Source organism: Cajanus cajan, chromosome 7, assembly GCF_000230855.2.
Source record: "Cajanus cajan strain Asha chromosome 7, NIPB_CcT2T_4, whole genome shotgun sequence".
Lineage (NCBI taxonomy): Eukaryota > Viridiplantae > Streptophyta > Magnoliopsida > Fabales > Fabaceae > Cajanus > Cajanus cajan.
The window spans coordinates 41963009-41984366 of NC_138523.1; the positions used below are offsets into that span (position 1 = coordinate 41963009).

Below are 21358 nucleotides of genomic sequence, written 5' to 3' on the forward strand. Positions count from 1 at the left end.
TAACTTAAAAGATAAAGGAATAGAAATTAAAATATATTATAATTTTTATATATAGTATAAATTATTATGATAATGTATTTATATTTGTTTATTTTTTTTCTTTCTATTCTCCACTTTTCTATTTTTTTTAAACAAAACAGTTATTATTCAGAAAATTTATTATGAATTTAACAATAAAAAATTATAATATTTATTAAACGTAAATACTTTAAAAATATTTATTTTATAAGTTATACTAAAAAAAAATAATATACAAATGCAAGTCACTAATTTTTATATTAAAAGTTACTTAAAAGCGTCGTCGAGACTGTGCTACTACCTACGCCCCGTGGAATAGCCTACATTCCAGATATTAACATTCTCCTTATCTTATCTCTGGTCCACGCTGCCAATGTAATATATCCTTCACAATAATACAGACGCAGAAACAAACTCCATTTGCACTTTGCAGCGTCACCCACACTGGCCAGGACCATGAAACGCACCTTTCCAATTCACTCCAATTCAAAATCTTCACTATAAATAATTTCTTCAAATTTCCGTCGCAATTCTAAATGCAAACCATGGCAGCGTCGTCGCTCTGTTCGTCTTTCACCTCCAGAACCTGGAACCCGCGCGCACGTTATCACCACAAAACCCTAACTCCGCCGGCTTCCTCCTTCCTTCGCGGAGACCTCCAGCTCCGTCCGCCGCCGGCTTCCAGAACACGGCGAAGCAGTAGGCGCCGATCGGGTGCGGTAGCGTCCCTCGGAGGTTTGCTGGGCGGCATCTTCAAAGGCGCCGATACGGGAGAAGCCACGAGGCAGCAATACGCTGCAACCGTTAACATTATCAACGGATTGGAACCGGAGATTTCTGCATTGTCGGATTCGGAGCTGAGGGACAGGACAGTGGCGCTGCGAGAACGCGCGCAACAGGGCCAGTCTTTGGATTCGCTCTTGCCGGTGAGAATGGAGATTTGAATGTTGTAATTTATAAGCAGTGATTCGAATCAAATGCAGTTGCTCTTGATTGTGACCAAGGAAGTGAAGTGTTTGTGTATTAATGCAGGAGGCGTTTGCTGTGGTGAGAGAAGCTTCGAAGAGGGTTTTGGGCCTTCGCCCCTTTGATGTCCAGCTTATAGGTGAGTCTTTCGCCGATGTTTCATTGTTTATGGAATGGACTGTCATTTTATGGAAAAAGCTTACATGCAACTCCAGCCGCCTTTGGAGTTTCACTTAAGAAATATGCATGATAAAGGTTTGAAGATTAGTCTATGGCCCCATGGGCTGTGAGATACCAGTGACTAGACCAAAAAAAAATAATTGAAACATAGATTTTCGAAGTAAAATTTCAATTCTAACCAGAAAACAACTCTTAGAAGTACTTATGTATTTCTATAAACACTTATAGGAGAAGAAAGTAAGAAAAAAAAAATAGTCTTTCTATAAGCTAAAATTAGCTGATACATAAGTGTTTATTTATTTATTTATTATTTTTTTATTTGGATAACAACTTATACATAAGTTAAAAAAATATTTTGGAGAAGTTATTATAAGAGAGCTTTTATAAATTAGGTTATGCATAAATTAGTTTTAGCTTTTGGAGAAACTTATTTTATTTTATTTTCTTATTTTCTTTTATAGAGAAGTTTCCAAATAAATCCCAAGTTTTGTTCTTATTTCATTGACTTGTACATATTGCAATGTACTCTAGCTCGTGATATTTAGTGTCTATATAAAGATTTTCTTAAGAGGAAAAATTATGAATATTATTAATTTGGGTCTTGTAGGAGGCATGGTTCTTCATAAGGGAGAAATAGCTGAAATGAGGACTGGAGAAGGAAAGACATTGGTTGCTGTTTTGCCAGCTTATTTAAATGCATTGAGTGGGAAGGGAGTTCATGTTGTAACCGTCAATGATTATCTGGCTCGGCGGGATTGTGAGTGGGTTGGCCAGGTTCCTCGATTTCTTGGATTGAAGGTTGGCCTCATTCAGCGTATGTTTCGTACTTCATTCCCTCCTCCCTCTCCTCTTTATGTTTGGAATCTGTTTCTACTTTCTACATCTATATATTCATCCATTGTTAGTTGTTTGTGGTTGATTGTTTTTCAAGCGTCTGTTGCTTTGTTGTCCTTCACTTTATTTTCATTTATCAGTAAAAGCCAATTCGTTTTTGACATAATTTGTTCTTTGGTTTTTGTTTAGGGTTTATAGGTTTCTTTTCTTTTCTTATTCCCTTCTTGTTATTAACTGAGTTTCTTTAATATGCAACATGATTTAAACCTATTTTGTTGTAGTCTAACAAATAATGCATTTGTTGGCAGAGAATATGACAAGTCAGCAAAGAAAGGAAAATTACTCATGTGACATAACATATGTCACTAATAGTGAGCTTGGCTTTGATTACTTGAGAGACAATCTTGCCACGGAAAGTAATTCTTCCTTTACACATTTGATGCATTTGATATATGATTTTTAGATTTTTAATTGTACTGAACTCTGAACTGTGGAATGTACAGAGTGTTGAGGAGCTTGTCATAAGGGGTTTCAATTACTGTGTCATTGATGAGGTTGATTCAATCCTTATTGACGAAGCTAGAACACCACTTATTATATCAGGACCTGCTGAGAAACCCAGTGATCAATATTATAAGGCTGCAAAGATTGCGGAAGCCTTTGAACAAGACATACATTACACTGTAAGTCAGTTAAACTGTGTTTTCATTTTGAAATTTCATGTGATGTTAACTGTTAAGTTTATCGGAATACATACTCTCTGTTTCTCTTTTGGAACCTGCTCAGTTCACTCTTTAGGTTGTGTCTGATAAGAAATAAATAATATTACTACCTAGAACTAGGGTCAGCTTAGTGGTGAAAAGTTTGGGGGTAATATGCACAAAGTTCTGGGTTTGAAACTTGTTGCCATCTTTATAATCTTTCTTACTGATAAAAAAAAAATATTACTACCACTGGTCCTATATATAAGTTTAATGTAGTGTTTTGCATTTGGATATTTAATTTAGTGTTAAATTTGACATAATACATACTCTGTTTCAGTGTTTTTCTTTAGGTAGCTGTTCAGCTCACTTTTTAGGTTGCCTGTTGACAAATAAGAAATATTACTATATTAGCATCATAAGAGGCGTTCTGTTGTAGGTTTGCAAGGGTTAGAAACCAATTGTACTAATCTGGTTATATCTCATTTAAATTCAGCCAATTTTATGTATAATTGAGGAAATTGTCAGATGTATGTTTATCTCCTTATACTTGCAGCATTTACCATTGGGCTTACAAATTTTAGGCTAAATTACACTCTAGTCTCCCATAATATCAAATCCGTGATTTTAGTCATCAAATTCATAATTTTGTAATTTTTGTGTCTCAATTTTATAAAATTTGTAATTTTGGTTCCACCATATCCGTTGACTTTTAAAATTTAAATTTTGACCATGACCTTACGTTGAATAAAGATTAAAACCCTAATTTGGTCCCTTATAATATTAAAAAATTTCAATTTAGTCTCATTTTAATTTTTGGTTTCAATATAGTCCCAATTTATTTAAAATATTTCAATGTGGTACTTTTGTCCAAATTTCACAAAAGGTGTTAAAGGTCCGTGAGAATCACGTCTGTGATTCCAAATCACGACCTTGATTCTCACGTGAGGTGTTAAATCTCGTTCTTCGTTCTCCGATCACCACCGGAAACACCTCACGGGATTGGAGAATGAAGGAGGCATTGGTGTGCAAGATGAGGATGTTGCGGTGATCGAAGAGGTATCCATCGCCGGATTTTGTTCTTGAGCTGCTCCCCCTCGAGGTGTTGCACGTCGCCGATGCTGAGCTTCTAGACGCCGAGCTTGCGGAAGCTCCCGTCGACGGAGGATTTTCTGACGCTGTCGTAGACCTGTATGCACTCGCGGAGGTAGCCGGAGCTCGGAGGAGACCATGTGCTTGCCGATGCAGCGGAGGTCGTAGACTGCGTTGGAGCAGCGAGCTCTTGTCAACTTCGTTGTTGTCATCGTTGTTGCAAGGGTGATTCGACGAGGAAGTGGAAGAAGGAGGGTCTTGATTCGGTTGGTGAGATTCTTCTTCTGAGATAGGGTCGAAGAAGGCGTTGGTGTGCGAGATGAGGATGTTGCGGAACTCGTCTTCCAAGTGCGCTGTCGCGATCTGAATGGCAGAGTTCACTTTATCGGAGACTGTGACAGAGGAGAGCGAGTGTTGGATTTCATCCACCGCTTGCAGGTAGAGATCGGCGTCCTCCCTGTCGTGATTTAACACCTCACTTGAGAATTGATGGCAAAGGAAGGAGAAGTGAATGATGAACTACTCCTTAGCTTCACCAAAGCTTGGACCTCTTCAATGGAGAAGGAAACCGGATTGATGAACACTTAAATGGAGGAAAACTTTCGGACAAGGTTACCTAAACTATGGAGGGAAGTATCCAAGTTTAAGGAACAAAAGAAAGCTCACTTCAAAAGGTAGGAAAACCTAGCTAGGGTTCCTAAAAAGTGAGGGCTCTCTCTCAGTGACTCTTGAGGGAAATTTGGCAGAAAATGCTCTCAAATCTCATATATGTCAAAAGTGATTACATGGTGTAGTAAGGGAGGCATTTATAGAATCCGGAATTAGGTTAACTTGGCGCCAATGTGGAGGCTTCACATGTGGCGCCAAGATTTGAATTCAAATTTGAATTTTGAATTCAAACCTTAACCCACATGTGCATCACCGGTCTCATGTGCTAAGTATACATCTAGGATTGATTTAAGTTGCATTTAGGGTTGAATTTGAGTCACACATGTTCAGCCAAGGTGGCGCCAACCATGTGACTCAAAATTCAACTTAAATGCAAGTTAAATTAAACCTAGTTTTGCCTAATCCTTTGAATTAATAATTCCTCCTTAAATCCTAAACTAATGACCTAAATACAATGGTCAAAGAAATACAATGAATAGGAAAAATTACAAGAAAGAGAATGAGCCCAATATTGGGTATCAAAAGCCCATGAAGCCCAATTACAAGCCCAAAGTTCACAAACCCTAATCTATGGTCAAGATACAAGACCAAAAGCAAAGTAAATCCCTATTCTATGAATATGCAATAAAACATGGTGTCAATCAAGTAAAGCCCAAGTGAGGAGCACCCTAGGCCCACCAAGCCCATTGAGCCCACTAAGCTCTGAAGCAGTCATGTCTTCTAGTAATCTCCTGGCCATAGCTCTAGTAGTTGGACCCTTGGTCCATGCTCTTCCATCATTCCCTCCTTCTTGAAAAGGATTCGTCCTCGAATCTAAAGACTCCTCCTCATCATCACTAGCACCTACAAAAGGTTTTAAATCACTGACATTAAAAGTAGGGCTAACTCCATAATCAGAGGGTAAATCAAGCCTATAAGCGTTATCATTGATACGCTGTAAGACCTGAAAGGGACCATCTCCTCTAGGACTGAGTTTGGACTTTCTTTGTTTAGGAAAACGTTCTTTTCTTAGATGAAACCAAACCCAATCACCTTCCTCGAAGATCATAGTTCTTTTGCCTTTATTGTTTTCAAATTTTTCACAATTCCAATGTATAGAAACCGAGACTACTAGATTGACAAATTTCAAGTGAAAATGGATGAACTAGTGCACTAGTTTTAGGTTTTAGGTTGGATTCTTTTGTTCTTTTTTTTTTTTTTTATAACTATTTTGAATGCTAATGCTCTGTATTTCTCTGTTTTCCAGCTACAAAAACTTTTAAAATTTGAATAAAAAACAAATAGTGCACTAGAAGTAAGATGAATCACTTAAAATTTTCAAGTAACACAAAATTGTTTCAAGAATTTTTTTATGGAAAGTGATTTGAAAACTTAAGTACACAATGGAAACCTAACACTAAGAAATTTGCTAGAACTAATAGCAAATTATGAGCTCAAATATGTAAAACAAAAGCACATATAGGCAGGCACAAAGATTATAAACAAACCGTGAACAAAAGTAGACAAACACAACACAAAAGAAAACTAGGTTAAACAAGCTATTCAAGGAATTATCAACATATAAGAACTACACATAACTTGCTAAGACAAAACAAGGATTCAAAAACAAAAATCTAATGCAATGGATGAAGTCCAATCACGGACACATGCTTAGGAAATGAGAGACAAACAAAGTAAAATAGAACACAAGCAAATAGGTCCTAATTGTGTTGATTGTGGAAAGAAATTCAAAATACAATCAACCAATGGATCTATGGATAGAAAAATTTTCAAAAACTTATAGATCCGAAATAAAACTCAAGCCAGACAAACAAGAACACAAAGACAACAAAACAAACGGACCAAAAATTAAAGAACACTTATCTCCAAGAAGAATCTTGCTCTTGATACCAAAATTGATGGCAAAGGAAGGAGAAGTGAATGATGAACTACTCCTTAGCTTCACCAAAGCTTGGACCTCTTCAATGGAGAAGGAAACCGGATTGATGAACACTTAAATGGAGGAAAACTTTCGGACAAGGTTACCTAAACTATGGAGTGAAGTATCCAAGTTTAAGGAACAAAAGAAAGCTCACTTCAAAAGGTAGGAAAACCTAGCTATGGTTCCTAAAAAGTGAGGGCTCTCTCTCGGTGACTCTTGAGGGAAATTTGGCAGAAAATGCTCTCAAATCTCATATATGTCAAAAGTGATTACATGGTGTAGTAAGGGAGGCATTTATAGAATCCGGAATTAGGTTAACTTGGCGCCAATGTGGAGGCTTCACATGTGGCGCCAAGATTTGAATTCAAATTTGAATTTTGAATTCAAACCTTAACCCACATGTGCATCACCGGTCCCATGTGCTAAGTATACATCTAGGTTTGATTTAAGTTGCATTTAGGGTTGAATTTGAGTTACACATGTTCAGCCAAGGTGGCGCCAACCATGTGACTCAAAATTCAACTTAAATGCAAGTTAAATTAAACCTAGTTTTGCCTAATCCTTTGAATTAATAATTCCTCCTTAAATCCTAAACTAATGACCTAAATACAATGGTCAAAGAAATACAATGAATAGGAAAAATTACAAGAAAGAGAATGAGCCCAATATTGGGTATCAAAAGCCCAAAAGCCCATGAAGCCCAATTACAAGCCCAAAGTTCACAAACCCTAATCTATGGTCAAGATACAAGACCAAAAGCAAAGTAAATCCCTATTCTATGAATATGCAATAAAACATGGTGTCAATCAAGTAAAGCCCAAGTGAGGAGCACCCTAGGCCCACCAAGCCCATTGGGCCCACTAAGCTCTGAAGCAGTCATGTCTTCTAGTAATCTCCTGGCCATAGCTCTAGTGGTTGGACCCTTGGTCCATGCTCTTCCATCAAGAATCACGGTCATGATTTGGAATCACGGGTGCGATTCTCACAGACCTTTAACACCGTTTGTGAAATTTGGACGGAAGTTCCACATTGAAATATTTTAAATAAATTGAGGTTAAATTGAAATAAAAAATTAAAGTGGGACCAAATTGAAATTTTTTAATATTATAAGGGACCAAATTAGGGTTTTAGCCTTGAATAAATGACATGATTATTAATATTTAATAATATTTATATTGAATTGCACTTCAGTCCTATTAGAGAAGAGACTAGGATAATAAATACTTTTATTATTTTATTTTATTGATATAGTATATTTTCTGTTTTCTGTTAAATGTTGCCAACTCATCAAGTTGGTTAGGTTTGTTAGGTCTATATATGTAAGTGATATCTCATGGATATCACTATCTTATCTTTCATCAATAATACAGTCTATTGAAATCCTCTCAATTCTTTCTCTCATATGGTATCATCGTGAGCACGGTGAGATCCGGGTTTCCCTTGTCTGATTGTTCCCTTTTCGTGCGGCTTTGCTTCTCGCGCCCTCTTTGCGCGGTCCTGTTCTTCGCGCCCTCTTCGCGCGCTCTGTTTTTCGCCCGTGCGATCCTTTGCTTCGCTCGCGCCCTCTTTGTTTGACTTCATAGTGCTGCTTCTGTTTGATTTCTGCTCGCACTAGTTTTTCATGTCCTATTGAGACTCTTCTTTTCCAATCTTGCTCCAATGGCCTCTTTTTCCGCAACCCCCGACAATTCTGTTTCACATACATTCTCCCAATCCGTCACATGCAAACTGAATGAAAGGAATTTTATGACCTGGCAGCAACAAGTTACTACTGTGATTCGCGCACATGATCTTGAACAGTTTGTCGTCAATCCCAAGATTTCGCTAAAGTTCCTTACTGCTGAGGATCGTGATGCCAATGCTATCAATCCCGAATACACTGCCTGGGATCGCAAAGATTCACTGTTGTTTTCTTGGCTCCTCGCATCACTTTCTAAATCAATTCAAGCTCGTGTTGTCTCTTGTCGTCACTCGTACCAGATTTGGGATATGGTGTTTCAGCATTTTCAGTCACTTACCAAAATCAAAGCCACACAATTACGTCTAGAGCTTCGCACTATCAAGAAAGGAACAAGATCGTGTTCTGATTATCTCCTTCGCATCAGCACCATCGTTGAGACTCTTGCTTCGATTGGCAGTCCTGTTTCGCCCTGTGAACATGCTGAGCGCATTCTTGGTGGTCTCCCACCAGAATATGACTCTCTAATTTCTACAGTCACCGCGTTTGTCAGCCATGATGACATCCTTTCCCCCGCTGAACTTGAGAACATGATTCTTGCTCAGGAAGCAAGACTTGAACAAGCAAAGGCTGCTGTCATTCAAGAACCCTTGTCCATCAATCTTGCTCAAACTACCGTTGTCCCAAATGGTGTCCCTAATGCCAATTTGGCTTTCCAGCAGCCTCAGATGTCAAACTCTCAGCCCAATACATTTCAGAATTTTCCGTCTCAATCCCAAGGTGGCTTCAATAATCGTGATGGAGGACGTGGCCGTGGCTCTCGTGGAGGACGAAATCGTGGGAGGACGTGGCCGTGGCTCTCATGGAGGACGAAATCGTGGGTCTGCTGTTCAATGCCAAATCTGTCACAAACGTGGACATGAAGCCTCCACGTGTTACCAGCTTTCCAATAGCTTATCATTGGGTGGTTTTAGATTGCCCTTCCATTCACTATTTACTCCTTACCCCACCTATGGTCCCAGTTCTCAACATGGGTATGTGCCTCAACACCGCCATGGTGTTGTTCCCTACTATGGAACTGTCAATATGCTTAGACATTCAGGTCCAGTTTCGTGGCCTCCTTATCCCTTGGGTGGCTCTTTTTCTGGTCCTGGTATTCCACCTGGATTCACCTTCCCTGCAGCGACATCCAACCAGTCAAGTCATTCGCGTACTGCATCTCCTGCTCAACAGGCTGCTCCAACTCTAAACACTGCCACAACATGGATCCTAGATTCTGGTGCTTCTCACCATGCAACCCCGGACCCTCAGTATCTCTTACAGAGTGCGCAATTCACTGGTGCAGAGCACATTGCTATGGCCAATGGCCAAGGTACATCCATTGCCTCAATAGGTTCTAATATGTTTTGGTCCCCTATGCATCCTTCCACAATTTTGTCTCTCAAAGACTTATTACTTGTTCCCACTTTAACCAAAAACCTAATAAGTGTTTCAAAATTTGCTAAAGACAACAATGTCTACTTCGTTTTCTATCCTCATTCCTGTTTTGTCAAATCACAAGATTTGAACGAGACTCTTCTTGAAGGGAAACTTGGTGAAGATGGTCTCTATCATTTTCACCCGCATCTGGTGGAGAAGAAATATTTCAATATTGACATTGAGAAGAATTCAACTTTTCTTAAATCTAACCCTTGTATTTTTCTTTCTGAAAAATGTAATCATGTTGTTTCCAATACCTATAAACAGTGGCACTTACGGTTAGGGCATCCTCATCATGATTCCCTAACTAAAGCCTTACAAACTTGTAATATTCATCTTCCCACTGTTAATAAAATTTCTGATTTTTGTGACTCATGCTGTATTGCCAAGTCTCACAGACTTCCTTCTCAATCTTCCACTACTGTTTATTCCAAACCACTTGAACTCGTTTTTCTAGACGTTTGGGGACCTGCATCATTAGAATCTAGTTGTGGTTATTTGTATTTTTTAACGTGTGTTGACGCTTGTACCAGATACATGTGGATTATCTCTTTCGTAGAAAATCAGACGTGTATTCCAACTTTCAAAATTTTAAGGCCCTGGCTGAGAAACAGTTCCAAACGCCTCTCAAATCTGTTCAAACAGATGGTGGAGGTGAATTTTGCACTTTAATTCCTTTTATCCAACAAGAAGGCATTAGTCACAGACTTACTTGTCCCTATGCTCATCATCAAAACGACATTGTTGAACGGAGACACAGACATGTAATTGAACTTGGATTGGCGATGCTTCACCATTCGGCCTTACCACTAAAATTTTGGGATCATGGCTTTTTAACCGCTACCTACTTAATCAACAGACTACCCTCCTCCTCTGTTGGTTTTCAATCACCCTATAAACTGATTCATAACAAGGATCCAGATTATACATTTCTAAAGGTTTTTGGTTGTTCTTGTTTTCCATTACTCAGACTCTACAATCAACACAAGATTCAACCCCGGTCAGAGGAGTGTCTATTCTTGGGATACTCTCCTAGTCATAAGGGTTACAAATGTTTAAGCAGGTCTGGCCGAATCTATATCAGCAAAGATGTGATATTCAATGAAGGCAGATTTCCCTATAATGACCTTTTCATTACAAAAACTCAAGCCTCTATCCCTGCCACCTCTGTTTCTATACTTCCCTCTCTTGTCTGTTCACACAACCCATCTTCCTCTACCATAATATCACCTGCCATTTCTGCCTCAGAGTCCAATTTTCTTCCCTCCTCTACGCCTGCCAACATCTCCACTACTTCCCCTACTGCTTCATCTTCTTCAAATTCACCTCCAACCATACCTCCTAATGTTCATCCCATGACCACTCGCTCAAAAAATGGGATTATTCGACCCAGAATTAACCCTACACTTTTACTGTCTAATGTTGAACCAAAAACTGTCAAAGCTGCTCTTACTGACCCTAATTGGCTTGCTGCCATGCAAGCTGAAATCACTGCCTTACATGCGAATCGTACATGGACATTAGTCGAATTACCTTCTGGCAAAAAACCCATTGGCTGCAGATGGGTTTTTCGTATTAAAGAGAATCATGATGGCTCAATTAACAAGTACAAGGCCAGGCTTGTTGCCAAGGGCTTTCATCAGCAACCTGGTCTTGATTTTTCTAAAACCTTTTCTCTTGTTGTTAAGCCTGTCACCATCAGGATTGTTCTCTCCCTTGCTGTGACTTTTCAATGGCCACTTCGACAACTTGACATTAATAATGCATTCCTTAATGGAATGCTTGAAGAAGACATTTACATGTCTCAGCCTCCTGGCTTCATTGAACTCAGCAATAAACATCTTGTCTGCAAACTACAAAAATCTCTTTATGGTCTCAAACAAGCCCCTCGTGCCTGGTTTGACAGATTAACATCCGTCTTACTGAAGTCCTAGCTTGTTTATTTTTTCTACTCCATCTGCCACTGTCTACATGCTCGTTTACGTGGACGACATTATCCTCACTGGCAATTCCCCCTCCTTATTGCAAAAATTCATTGATCAACTCAATGAAATTTTTTCTCTCAAAGATCTTGGTATCCTGGACTACTTCTTGGGTATTGAAGTCAAGTCACTTTCTGATGAGCGGTTACTATTATCTCAACACAAATACATTTCTGATCTTCTTACCAAGGTTAAAATGGAAAACTCTAAGGGAATCTCCACTCCTATGATTGGTGGTCAGCAACTTGCTAAAGCAGGAACCTTGTTTGATGATCCTACCTTGTATAGGTCTGTAGTTGGTGCATTGCAATATGCCACAATTACACTACCTGAAATTGCCTTTAGTGTCAATAAGGTGAGTCAGTTCATGTGCTCTCCCATGGAGGAACATTGGAAAGTGGTTAAAAGGATACTTAGGTATCTCAAAGGTACTCTTAAACATGGTCTAGTGTTTACTCTTGCTCGGTCATCTTCCTCCTTCAATCTTACAGCCTTTATTGATGCTGATTCGGCAGCTGATCCCAATGATAGGAGATCTACCTCGGCAGCCTGCATTTACCTTGGTCCTAATCTGGTGTCTTGGTGGTCCAAGAAACAATTACTTGTTGCAAGGTCAAGCACTGAAGCTGAATATCGAGCTTTAGCTCAAGCCGTAACTGAGGTCTTGTGGATCCAATCCCTTCTAAAGGAACTAAATGTTCATCTAAACACTCCTATAGTGCTTTGTGATAATCAAAGCACAGTAGCACTGTCTCACAATCCCGTTCTACACTCAAGATCTTAGCATATGGAACTTGACATCTTTTTTGTTCGAGAAAAAGTCATCAGTAAAGATCTTGTTGTCTCGCATGTCCCCGCTCAGCATCAATATGCAGATGTTTTAACCAAGGCACTGTCTCCCAAGAAATTTCTGTTTCTGCGTTCCAAGCTCAATGTTGCTGATCCATCTGGTATGTTCCATCCCCCTTGAGCTTGTGGGGGTGTATTAGAGAAGAGACTAGGATAATAAATACTTTTATTATTTTATTGTATTGATATAGTATATTTTCTGTTTTCTGTTAAATGTTGCCAACTCATCAAGTTGGTTAGGTTTGTTAGGTCTATATATGTAAGTGATATCTCACGGATATCACTATCTTATCTTTCATCAATAATACAGTCTATTGAAATCCTCTCAATTCTTTCTCTCATAAGTCCTCATTCTTATCTTTTATTCATCTCACTTTGCCATTTTTATGAGATGAAATGGGAATAGTGAAATTTAGCCTAAGTATTATTAAATATTAAAGTCATATCATTAACTTAATGCTAGGTCATAGCTAACATTATAATTTAACTATCAACAGATGAGTATTTAAGGATGGGTCCAAAATTGAAGATTTTATAAAATTGCAAAATTAAAAATTAGGGGACTAAAATTGCAAATTTAATATTATGGGAGGACCAAAAGTCCAATTTAACCTAAATTTTAATTAGTACATGTTAACAAAATTATAAACTGGGACTGCATTGTCTTTTATTAATATTTTATTCCTTGATATGAACATGACAACAATGGTAAGTGAAGTTCATTTGTAATCATTATTGTTTTCTCCTTTGGGAGGCAAACTTTATGAGAGATCTTCATTTTCCTGGTTTGTGATACATGGACAATGTGTTGAATTGTTCATACTATTATTAAAACAACAAAATGTAAAAGTTAGGTGAAGGAATACTTATCCCTGCTTTTTTATAGAGGTTATAGACCTTTTTGCCATTTTTTCTAACATCTGCTTATCTGGGTTGGAGTTTGAAGGAAAAATATCAGACTAGCCCTAGGTAAATGAAAATGAGGGAGAAGATGAAAAAGTTTTAGATGGTTTATAAATATTACATAGAGTGGAATGCTTATGTGATGCTAATAGTAAATTTAATATATAAATTAGTTTCTATTTCATGGTCTGTTTGGCAATGTGAACAAACTTCTTCCATTCAGGTTTACCTGACAGCTGGGTGGTTCTCATCGGATCTTACATACGAATAGAATAATGATATTGTGTTGAAAATGGGAAACAAAAACTATTAGTTAAATTAATTAAATAAATAGTTATGGAAGTTTTGATTTTTATGTATCGTGAATGGTTAATGGTTAAATTTTCATCACAACTATAACATGTTTTATCTTCAGTGACAGGAGTAGATGTTCAATTTATTAAAATAAAAGTGGATCTTTTAAATTTATTCTTACTGAAATTGTCCATGCAGGTGGATGAAAAACAAAAAACGGTTCTACTTTCTGAGCAGGGTTATGAAGATGCTGAAGAAATTTTAGCTGTCAAAGATTTATATGACCCACGAGAACAGTGGGCTTCATATCTCCTAAATGCTATAAAGGCAAAAGAACTATTTCTTCGAGATGTTAACTACATAATTCGTGGAAAAGAGGTCCTTATTGTTGATGAGTTTACTGGTCGAGTCATGCAGGTATTTAGAGTTTCTACTTGACTTTGTGTGGCAATAAACAATTTAACTAGTAAAGGCAAAGAGAATAGTACTGCCAGCAACAGCAGCTTCTTGATCTACATTTGATTAAATTATTATAATAATTATAATATCAGCCCTTTACACGTACTAATTTTTATTGTATGGAGCTCTATTAAGATTCAAGATTATGGCAAAACTTCACTTAAGATTATGGCTGAGAAAAATATTTGATCATTACTTAATTCATTGTCTTTTATTGGATAACTTATGACAGTTATTTGACAATAAAAGCACTATAATTTCATTATTGATACTATAAGAATAGTTGCAATTAATATTCATTAGATTTGGGTTGAAGTTTCAGTACAGAAACTATTTATATTAGTCTACAGTCAACACCTGGACAATAGTTTACCTCCCTTCTTTGACATGCAAACTAGGTGTTAATAAGATTCCACCTTTTGATACTTTTCACACGCTGTCCTTATCTTTAGACACCCTTTGGCAAGCTGGCATATGTATGGATTCTTTTTAACCTGTCATGCTTGTGAGTACAATGCCAAAACCTTGGTGTTTACTTTATTATCTCATTGTTGTGGTGCCTGTCTAGCCAATAGCAAATTCTTATATATTACTGGCACTCATTATCACTTCTATCTAGACTAGAGAGAACAAAGAATTAAACTTACATAAAGAAACAATATGCTGCATCATCAAATTTAATAAATTCCATTCATATCTCAAGGCACAAGTAATTTTTATTTACTTTTTCTTTACTGATAGGGGAGAAGGTGGAGTGATGGCCTTCACCAAGCAGTTGAGGCAAAGGAGGGGTTGCCAATTCAAAATGAAACTGTAACACTGGCTTCTATTAGTTACCAGAATTTCTTTCTGCAGGTTGGAAATGTTTATCTGTGCTGAATCTGCTGATTAAGTGAATAATCATTCAGAATTGCATTTGCCTTTGAACTTACCTTGGTGCTTTCAATTATGTACCTCTACAGTTCCCCAAACTTTGTGGTATGACCGGCACTGCAGCAACAGAAAGCACAGAATTTGAGAGCATATACAAGCTTAAAGTTACAATTGTGCCAACAAACAAACCTATGATAAGAAAGGTTTTTTATTGATTGTCATTCATGTGCGTCATTTTAATAAACTGGTGATTGTTTTGCCATGTTGAATCTGTATTCCAAGTTTCCAACTCTTGAATGGGAGGAATGATAATGTATTTACTACATTTAAATGTGCAATGTATGGGTAAATTATTATAATTTCATTAGACACAGTGCTGGTGGAGTATTTCCATTTAAAGTTAAGTTTGTAAGGCTTACTCTTCATCTTAGTAGATTTACTTTTTACATAATAAAACAATTTTTATAACTTATTTGATGGTTGTCTAGTTTCTAATCTTCAGTTTCTTTCTCAGGATGAATCTGATGTAGTTTTTAGGGCAACTTCAGGGAAATGGCGTGCAGTTGTTGTGGAAATCTCTAGGATGCACAAAACTGGTCGCCCAGTGCTTGTCGGCACCACTAGTGTTGAGCAGAGTGATTCTTTGTCGGAGCAATTGAAAGAAGCTGGGATTCCACATGAGGTAAGGTCTCTCTTGCCTCACAAAAACATATTAAAGATGCATCATTTTACAATGTAAGCATTTTGTCTCCACAAAAAAAATCCATAAACAAGAAGATTAATTATATTATTCAAGAATGGCATATTCACCTTTAAGCAACTTGTTTAAGTTTTACATTTTTCTATGATAATTATTAATAAGCCTCCTCACAAAACAATATTGAATGGCCTTATCACTATTTTTTCTATTTTATACTATATTTTATGTTGACTTTTTTAGAATATTTAAAAAAGTTTATTTATTTTTAATAATACTTGTGTCCTTTGAAGAATCCATCCATATGGAGTTGTTGGTTCAAGTGTTCGAGCTGACAATATTTTTTTAATTGGAAACTGAACGAGGAGCATTGAACATATATCATTCAGACCTTTAGGGTGTTGGAAAAGGGTCCGACACCAGTTCTAACAAGAGGATTGTTTGTGCTTTGTAGACAGAATGTGACAGTACAATATTTTCTCAATGATACCAGTTTCAAATACTTTAGCTTGTAAAAAAGATAGCCTACTCAGCCGAGGCCAAGTGTTGATAAACCTGCTAATCCATTTGAAAGAATGAGAACAAAGCTTAATCTTGAAACCTCTTTTTTTTTTTGTCTTAATTTTTTTTGGCTATAAATATAATGAAATATGTATTGTTTCTAGGTTCTTAATGCCAAACCAGAAAATGTTGAGAGGGAAGCAGAAATTGTAGCTCAGAGTGGTCGTCTTGGGGCAGTGACAATTGCTACCAATATGGCTGGTCGTGGGACAGATATAATCCTTGGTGGTAATGCTGAATTTATGGCACGGCTGAAGCTTCGCGAGATGTTGATGCCAAGGTATTGTGGAACTTTAATTGAAGAAGCTTTATTATGGAGAATTTGTTCTTCCATGTACTTGTTGCCTCTTGATTGAATATTATTTAAAATAGTGTTTGAAAGAAAAAGGCATAGGTTTAGTGGGAAGAGGTGGGGATGCTTAAAGAGAGATGCTGCCTTGGGTAGGTTATTAATGAGTGAGATGCTCTCTGCTAAGTTAGATACAAAAATGCTTAAATGGAAGTGTGTGTGCAAACCTCTCGCTATATAGTAGAGCTCTACATTAACGCACTGCATAAATTGATGATTAGGTAATGTATTTAATTTGAAAAACTGATAAACATCTCATTCTATTGTTATAAGAGTTTAATTTACATGCATTTAAAAAAAAAAAAAAATATATATATATATATATTATCAATTAATTAAAAGTAATTGTTAGTATAATTTTTTAAAGTAGCTCTTAAAAACATTAATAAATTTACCATTAAGAAAAAAAAAAATAGTCTGAAATGAAGGGGTTGGTTATGGTGGAGTGGTGTAGGATTTTCAAGTGCCCCTCACAGCAAGAGAGAGCATATAACAACACCTCTTTGTTTAGAGGTAGAACCTATTCTAATTACATATGTATATTCCTTGCTTGCACAATCTCACTGTTTTTGGGATTTATTTCACTTATACAACCTTAATGGGAAAGCATCTTCTGATTACTCCTATGGTTAAATTCCTATTCTTAGAGCCTGTCTTGCATTAGATCTGAAATTTAAAACAATTTGCAACTTATTGAAAATTTGATGCCGTCTTATAGAACATGCATTATAATTTTTCTGGTAACATTATTGCAGAGTTGTTAAGCCAGCTGATGAAGTCTTTGTATCAATAAAGAAACCTCCTCCCTCCAAGTCATGGAAGGTATGGTGTTTTTCTTTTTAAAGTATTGCTTATGCAAATACAATTATGGTGTGCTTGTGCTGGCATCCTCCCGCTAACTGTTTCGAAGGAGGATGTTTGCAACTTATTCTTCTTTTAGACCAAAATGTCCAGTTTATCATTTTTAAAAAGAAAAGGTAAACATCGATGTTTAAGACATTATAGGAGCCTTTGAAGGAATTGGGTAGAAGAAAAGATGATTTGTATTAATTGAATGAAATTGAACAGGATCCAGGAGAAAGAATTCTCCTCCAAGGATTTCCCCCTATTTTTACAAACTTTGTAATTCTCTAAATAAATCTACCTGTCCGTGTAAATAAATGCCCCTAATTAACTGTTTCTACCTAATTTTTCCTTCCATTCTGTCCTAGACATTTACAATGATAATCTTTTAAATTTTTTAAAATATTAATTACTTGCCCTTTCTCATTATTTTTCTCTCTTCCTACTTTTACTTCATTGTTTTTTTTTAAATTTAAATATGCTATGACTCAGAAAGATTCTACTAATGGAAAAACATAAAAGGTGCAGGTGGGCAGTTGTTGAAATTATGATTGTTTGTTTTTGTTGGAATGAAACAATGGTTAATAAAATTGCCACACTCGGAAGTTCTGGACAGCAATTATTAGGCACATTAAACTCAATGAGTATGTTTGCATCCTCCAACATTTTCAGTTTACGATAGTGAGCAGTATACATAAGAAGAAATGTGCTTAAACCCAGGCTTTTGCATAATCATCTTTGACTGTGAAAAAGTTGAAGTTATGATTAAAAATGAAAAAGGGAGGAACGTAGGTTGGTGTTATAAATAGAATGATGTAGTGAAGGGATGAATCTTTGTATGATGGTGAATAGGGAGTTCTGGACGTCTAGTGGAAAAAGATAGAAGTTGGACTCAAAATCTTTTTGCTTTTCAGAACATATTATTATATTACAAAAATACCCATAAATCCATTTTGCTTTAGATGTGTGTGAGAGCTTATTTACTTTTAAGGTGTTGTGTGTTTGTATGTGTGTGCGCGGCGCGCGCACATACCTTTTACAGAACTGTTTTGGAACTCCACATATATGATATATCATTATTCAGGTGAATGAGAAGTTGTTTCCCTGCCAACTATCAAATAAAAACACTGACTTGGCTGAAAAGGCTGTGCAATTAGCTATTGAAACATGGGGAAAGAGATCATTAACTGAGCTTGAAGCAGAGGAGCGCCTATCCTATGCCTGTGAAAAGGTGACAATCTGATGAAGGATGAATTCATAAGTGTAACTAATGCTAGAAATTAGAATGTTTGAGTAACTATTACTTTGTAAGACGAGTAAAGCTTTATTTGATATATCACCTTTGTGAATTTTTCATCTTGTGTTATCAAATTGTCATTATATATTTTTATGTAGGGCCCTGCTCAAGATGAAGTCATTGCCAAGCTGAGAAATGCATTCCTTGAAATTGGTAAAGAATATAAAGTCTTCACTGAGGAAGAGAGGAAGAAGGTCAAATTGTGTCTTGACTAATACTTGCCTTCAGACATTGCTGTTGATACTTTATTAACGATCATTACGACTGCAGGTTGTGGAAGCTGGTGGATTACATGTAGTGGGCACAGAGCGACATGAATCACGTCGAATTGATAATCAGGTTTATTTTTCTTCTCTCCTTTTCCTTGTTGGGTTGAAAGGAGGAGAGAGGAGCTGGGATGGAATGGCTTGTGGCCTTGGACATCTGCACATCTCCTACCCTCTTCAATTATTCTTGCAGCCATAATAGCTAGTCCTACCCCGTCAAATAAATATTCAAACTTGAAATTTTGATTTTTATCCATAAAGTTGCGTGGTCGAAGTGGCAGACAAGGAGATCCGGGAAGCTCACGCTTTTTTTTAAGTCTCGAAGATAATATATTTCGTATTTTTGGTGGAGACAGAATTCAGGTAATGCGTTTGTTATGTTGCTGCTACACTTGGAATTTGATTGCCCAAAACTTTATTAATATTGTGATTTGCAGGGCTTAATGCGAGCTTTCAGAGTTGAAGACCTACCTATTGAGTCCAAGATGTTGACCAAAGCATTAGATGAAGCTCAAAGGAAAGTGGAGAACTATTTCTTTGACATTCGGAAGCAGTTGTTTGAGTATGATGAAGTACTTAACAGTCAGAGGGATCGTGTTTATACGGAGAGAAGACGAGCCCTTGAATCTGACAATCTTCAGTCTCTTCTTGTTGAATATGCTGAATTGACAATGGATGACATTTTAGAGGTAAGTCTTGCTAAAATTATGCTTCTCTTTGTATCTTGATTCGTTGTGAATCTAATAATGCAATCACGATGAATTAGGCAAACCTTGGTTCTGATGCTCCAAAAGACAGCTGGGATCTTGAAAAACTAATTGCAAAAATTCAGCAGTAAGTGAAATCTTTTGATCGTTGTGCTTGATGCGATATTTGGTTTAGTTAAATGCAGAACCTAGCTTTTGTTCCTATGGTGCATTCATGCAAGATCTAATTTCTCTTGTATAGACTCTATTTTAAAAGCTGGACTTAGGAAGGACTCTGGCCTAGCCTAGGCTTATTTACAAAATAAGAAGCATCTCTTGGATATTTGTTTTGAGTTTCTAAATGACTGATTATGTTCTTGTGCATTATTGTTGATGAGGTTTCCTTTATTTGGATACATGATATGCATGTTTTAGTTTAATCCGGATCTAACAATTTTTCTTACAGAAGATATTTTATTTTTCTTCAGATATTGCTACTTGTTGAATGATCTAACCCCTGACTTGCTGAGGGAAAAGTGTTCAGATTATGAGGAATTACGAAACTATCTCCGTCTTCGTGGTCGTGAAGCCTACCAGCAGAAAAGGGTCAGTTTAACAAATAGTATTATTTTGGAATTAAATCAACCATTGTCGTTACGTTTCTTTACCGTTCCTTCAATTAAATAACACATTAAGAGAGGGGGGGGGGGGGGGGGGGGAAGCTTTTTACTATTTAAAGGGATTTATTTATTTATTAAGGTTTTGTTTTACAATTAAATTTTAAAGGGACAATAAAGGAGACAAGTGATTTTAATGAAATGTCTGATTATATATTTTTGGGCTGGTGGGAAAGGGAGTTATCAAACCTCCCTGCAACTTGTAACTATTCTGTTATACAAAAGCTTGGACTTATAGCCTCATGTATGGCTTGTCTAAATAAACTAAGCCGTCTTGAATTGGATCGTTGGCTGTGGCTTTTCACATAATTTTCTTTACCATGTATTTCTTTTTGAGTTTTCCTTTTCCTTTTCATTACTACCAATGCTGCTGATAGGGTATTGTGGAGCAACAAGCAGAAGGGTTGATGAAAGAAGCAGAGCGGTTCCTAGTCTTGAGCAATATCGATCGCCTGTGGAAAGAACATCTGCAAGCACTAAAATTCGTTCAGCAAGCCGTGGGATTACGTGGTTATGCGCAGCGGGATCCACTTATTGAGTATAAGCTTGAAGGCTATAACCTTTTCTTGGATATGATGGCACAAATAAGAAGAAACGTCATCTATTCTGTGTATCAGGTTTGCTTTAATCTAGATTTAGGCTACTGCGCTTTTACCCGTTATTATAATATTTATAACTGCGTAACTCCTTACTGAACTTTTGGCAGTTCCAACCAGTGCTGGTAAAGCAAGATCAGGATAATGAAACGGAGAATCCGAAATCAGGAAAACGTAATGCTCGCTCTCGGGTTAATTCAAACCCTGATCCAGTTGGCACTGCCAAGCCTTCAACATCTAGTACCTAATCCAGCGCTAAAGATGGCACTAATATGTAACTGGAGTTCTAACATATTGAACGAGAAGGAACAAATTGGATGTTTAAATTGTATTCCCCGAGAAGGAACAAATAGGAAAGCTTCGGTTGATCCTCCATGCATGTTGTAATTTATTGTAGAGATTGACATGTTGTAAAATTTATTGTGAAATAGAAATTATGTTTATTGTAGAGTAAAAATGTATATATCAAAGTATAAAAAGCTTAAGTT

At 36.9% G+C, this 21358-nt stretch overlaps 1 protein-coding gene across 1 annotated transcript; it reads left to right on the forward strand.

Annotated features, from left to right (window-relative positions):
* Positions 1–327: 327 nt before the first annotated feature.
* Positions 328–21327, forward strand: AGY1 (Albino or Glassy Yellow 1). Its single transcript, XM_083059667.1, has 20 exons — positions 328–944; positions 1051–1123; positions 1772–1978; positions 2307–2409; positions 2501–2681; positions 13765–13983; positions 14767–14880; positions 14988–15101; positions 15413–15580; positions 16261–16436; positions 17261–17327; positions 18433–18579; positions 18744–18839; positions 18916–18984; positions 19173–19274; positions 19349–19600; positions 19678–19745; positions 20086–20203; positions 20652–20891; positions 20981–21327. The coding sequence occupies exons 1-20, from the start codon at positions 555–557 to the stop codon at positions 21116–21118; spliced, it is 3042 nt and encodes a 1013-aa protein (XP_082915793.1). The 5' UTR covers positions 328–554; the 3' UTR covers positions 21119–21327.
* Positions 21328–21358: the final 31 nt, after the last annotated feature.

What these genes read in the sequence shown, in the direction of transcription:
- AGY1 (XM_083059667.1), top strand. Translation starts at nt 555, where the DNA reads ATGCAAACCATGGCAGCGTCGTCGCTCTGTTCGTCTTTCACCTCCAGA. An exon ending in AAGCTGGGATTCCACATGAG is followed by an intron (nt 15,581 to 16,260) that starts GTAAGGTCTCTC and finishes TATTGTTTCTAG; the next exon opens with GTTCTTAATGCCAAACCAGA. An exon ending in CTGAGGAAGAGAGGAAGAAG is followed by an intron (nt 18,840 to 18,915) that starts GTCAAATTGTGT and finishes TTACGACTGCAG; the next exon opens with GTTGTGGAAGCTGGTGGATT.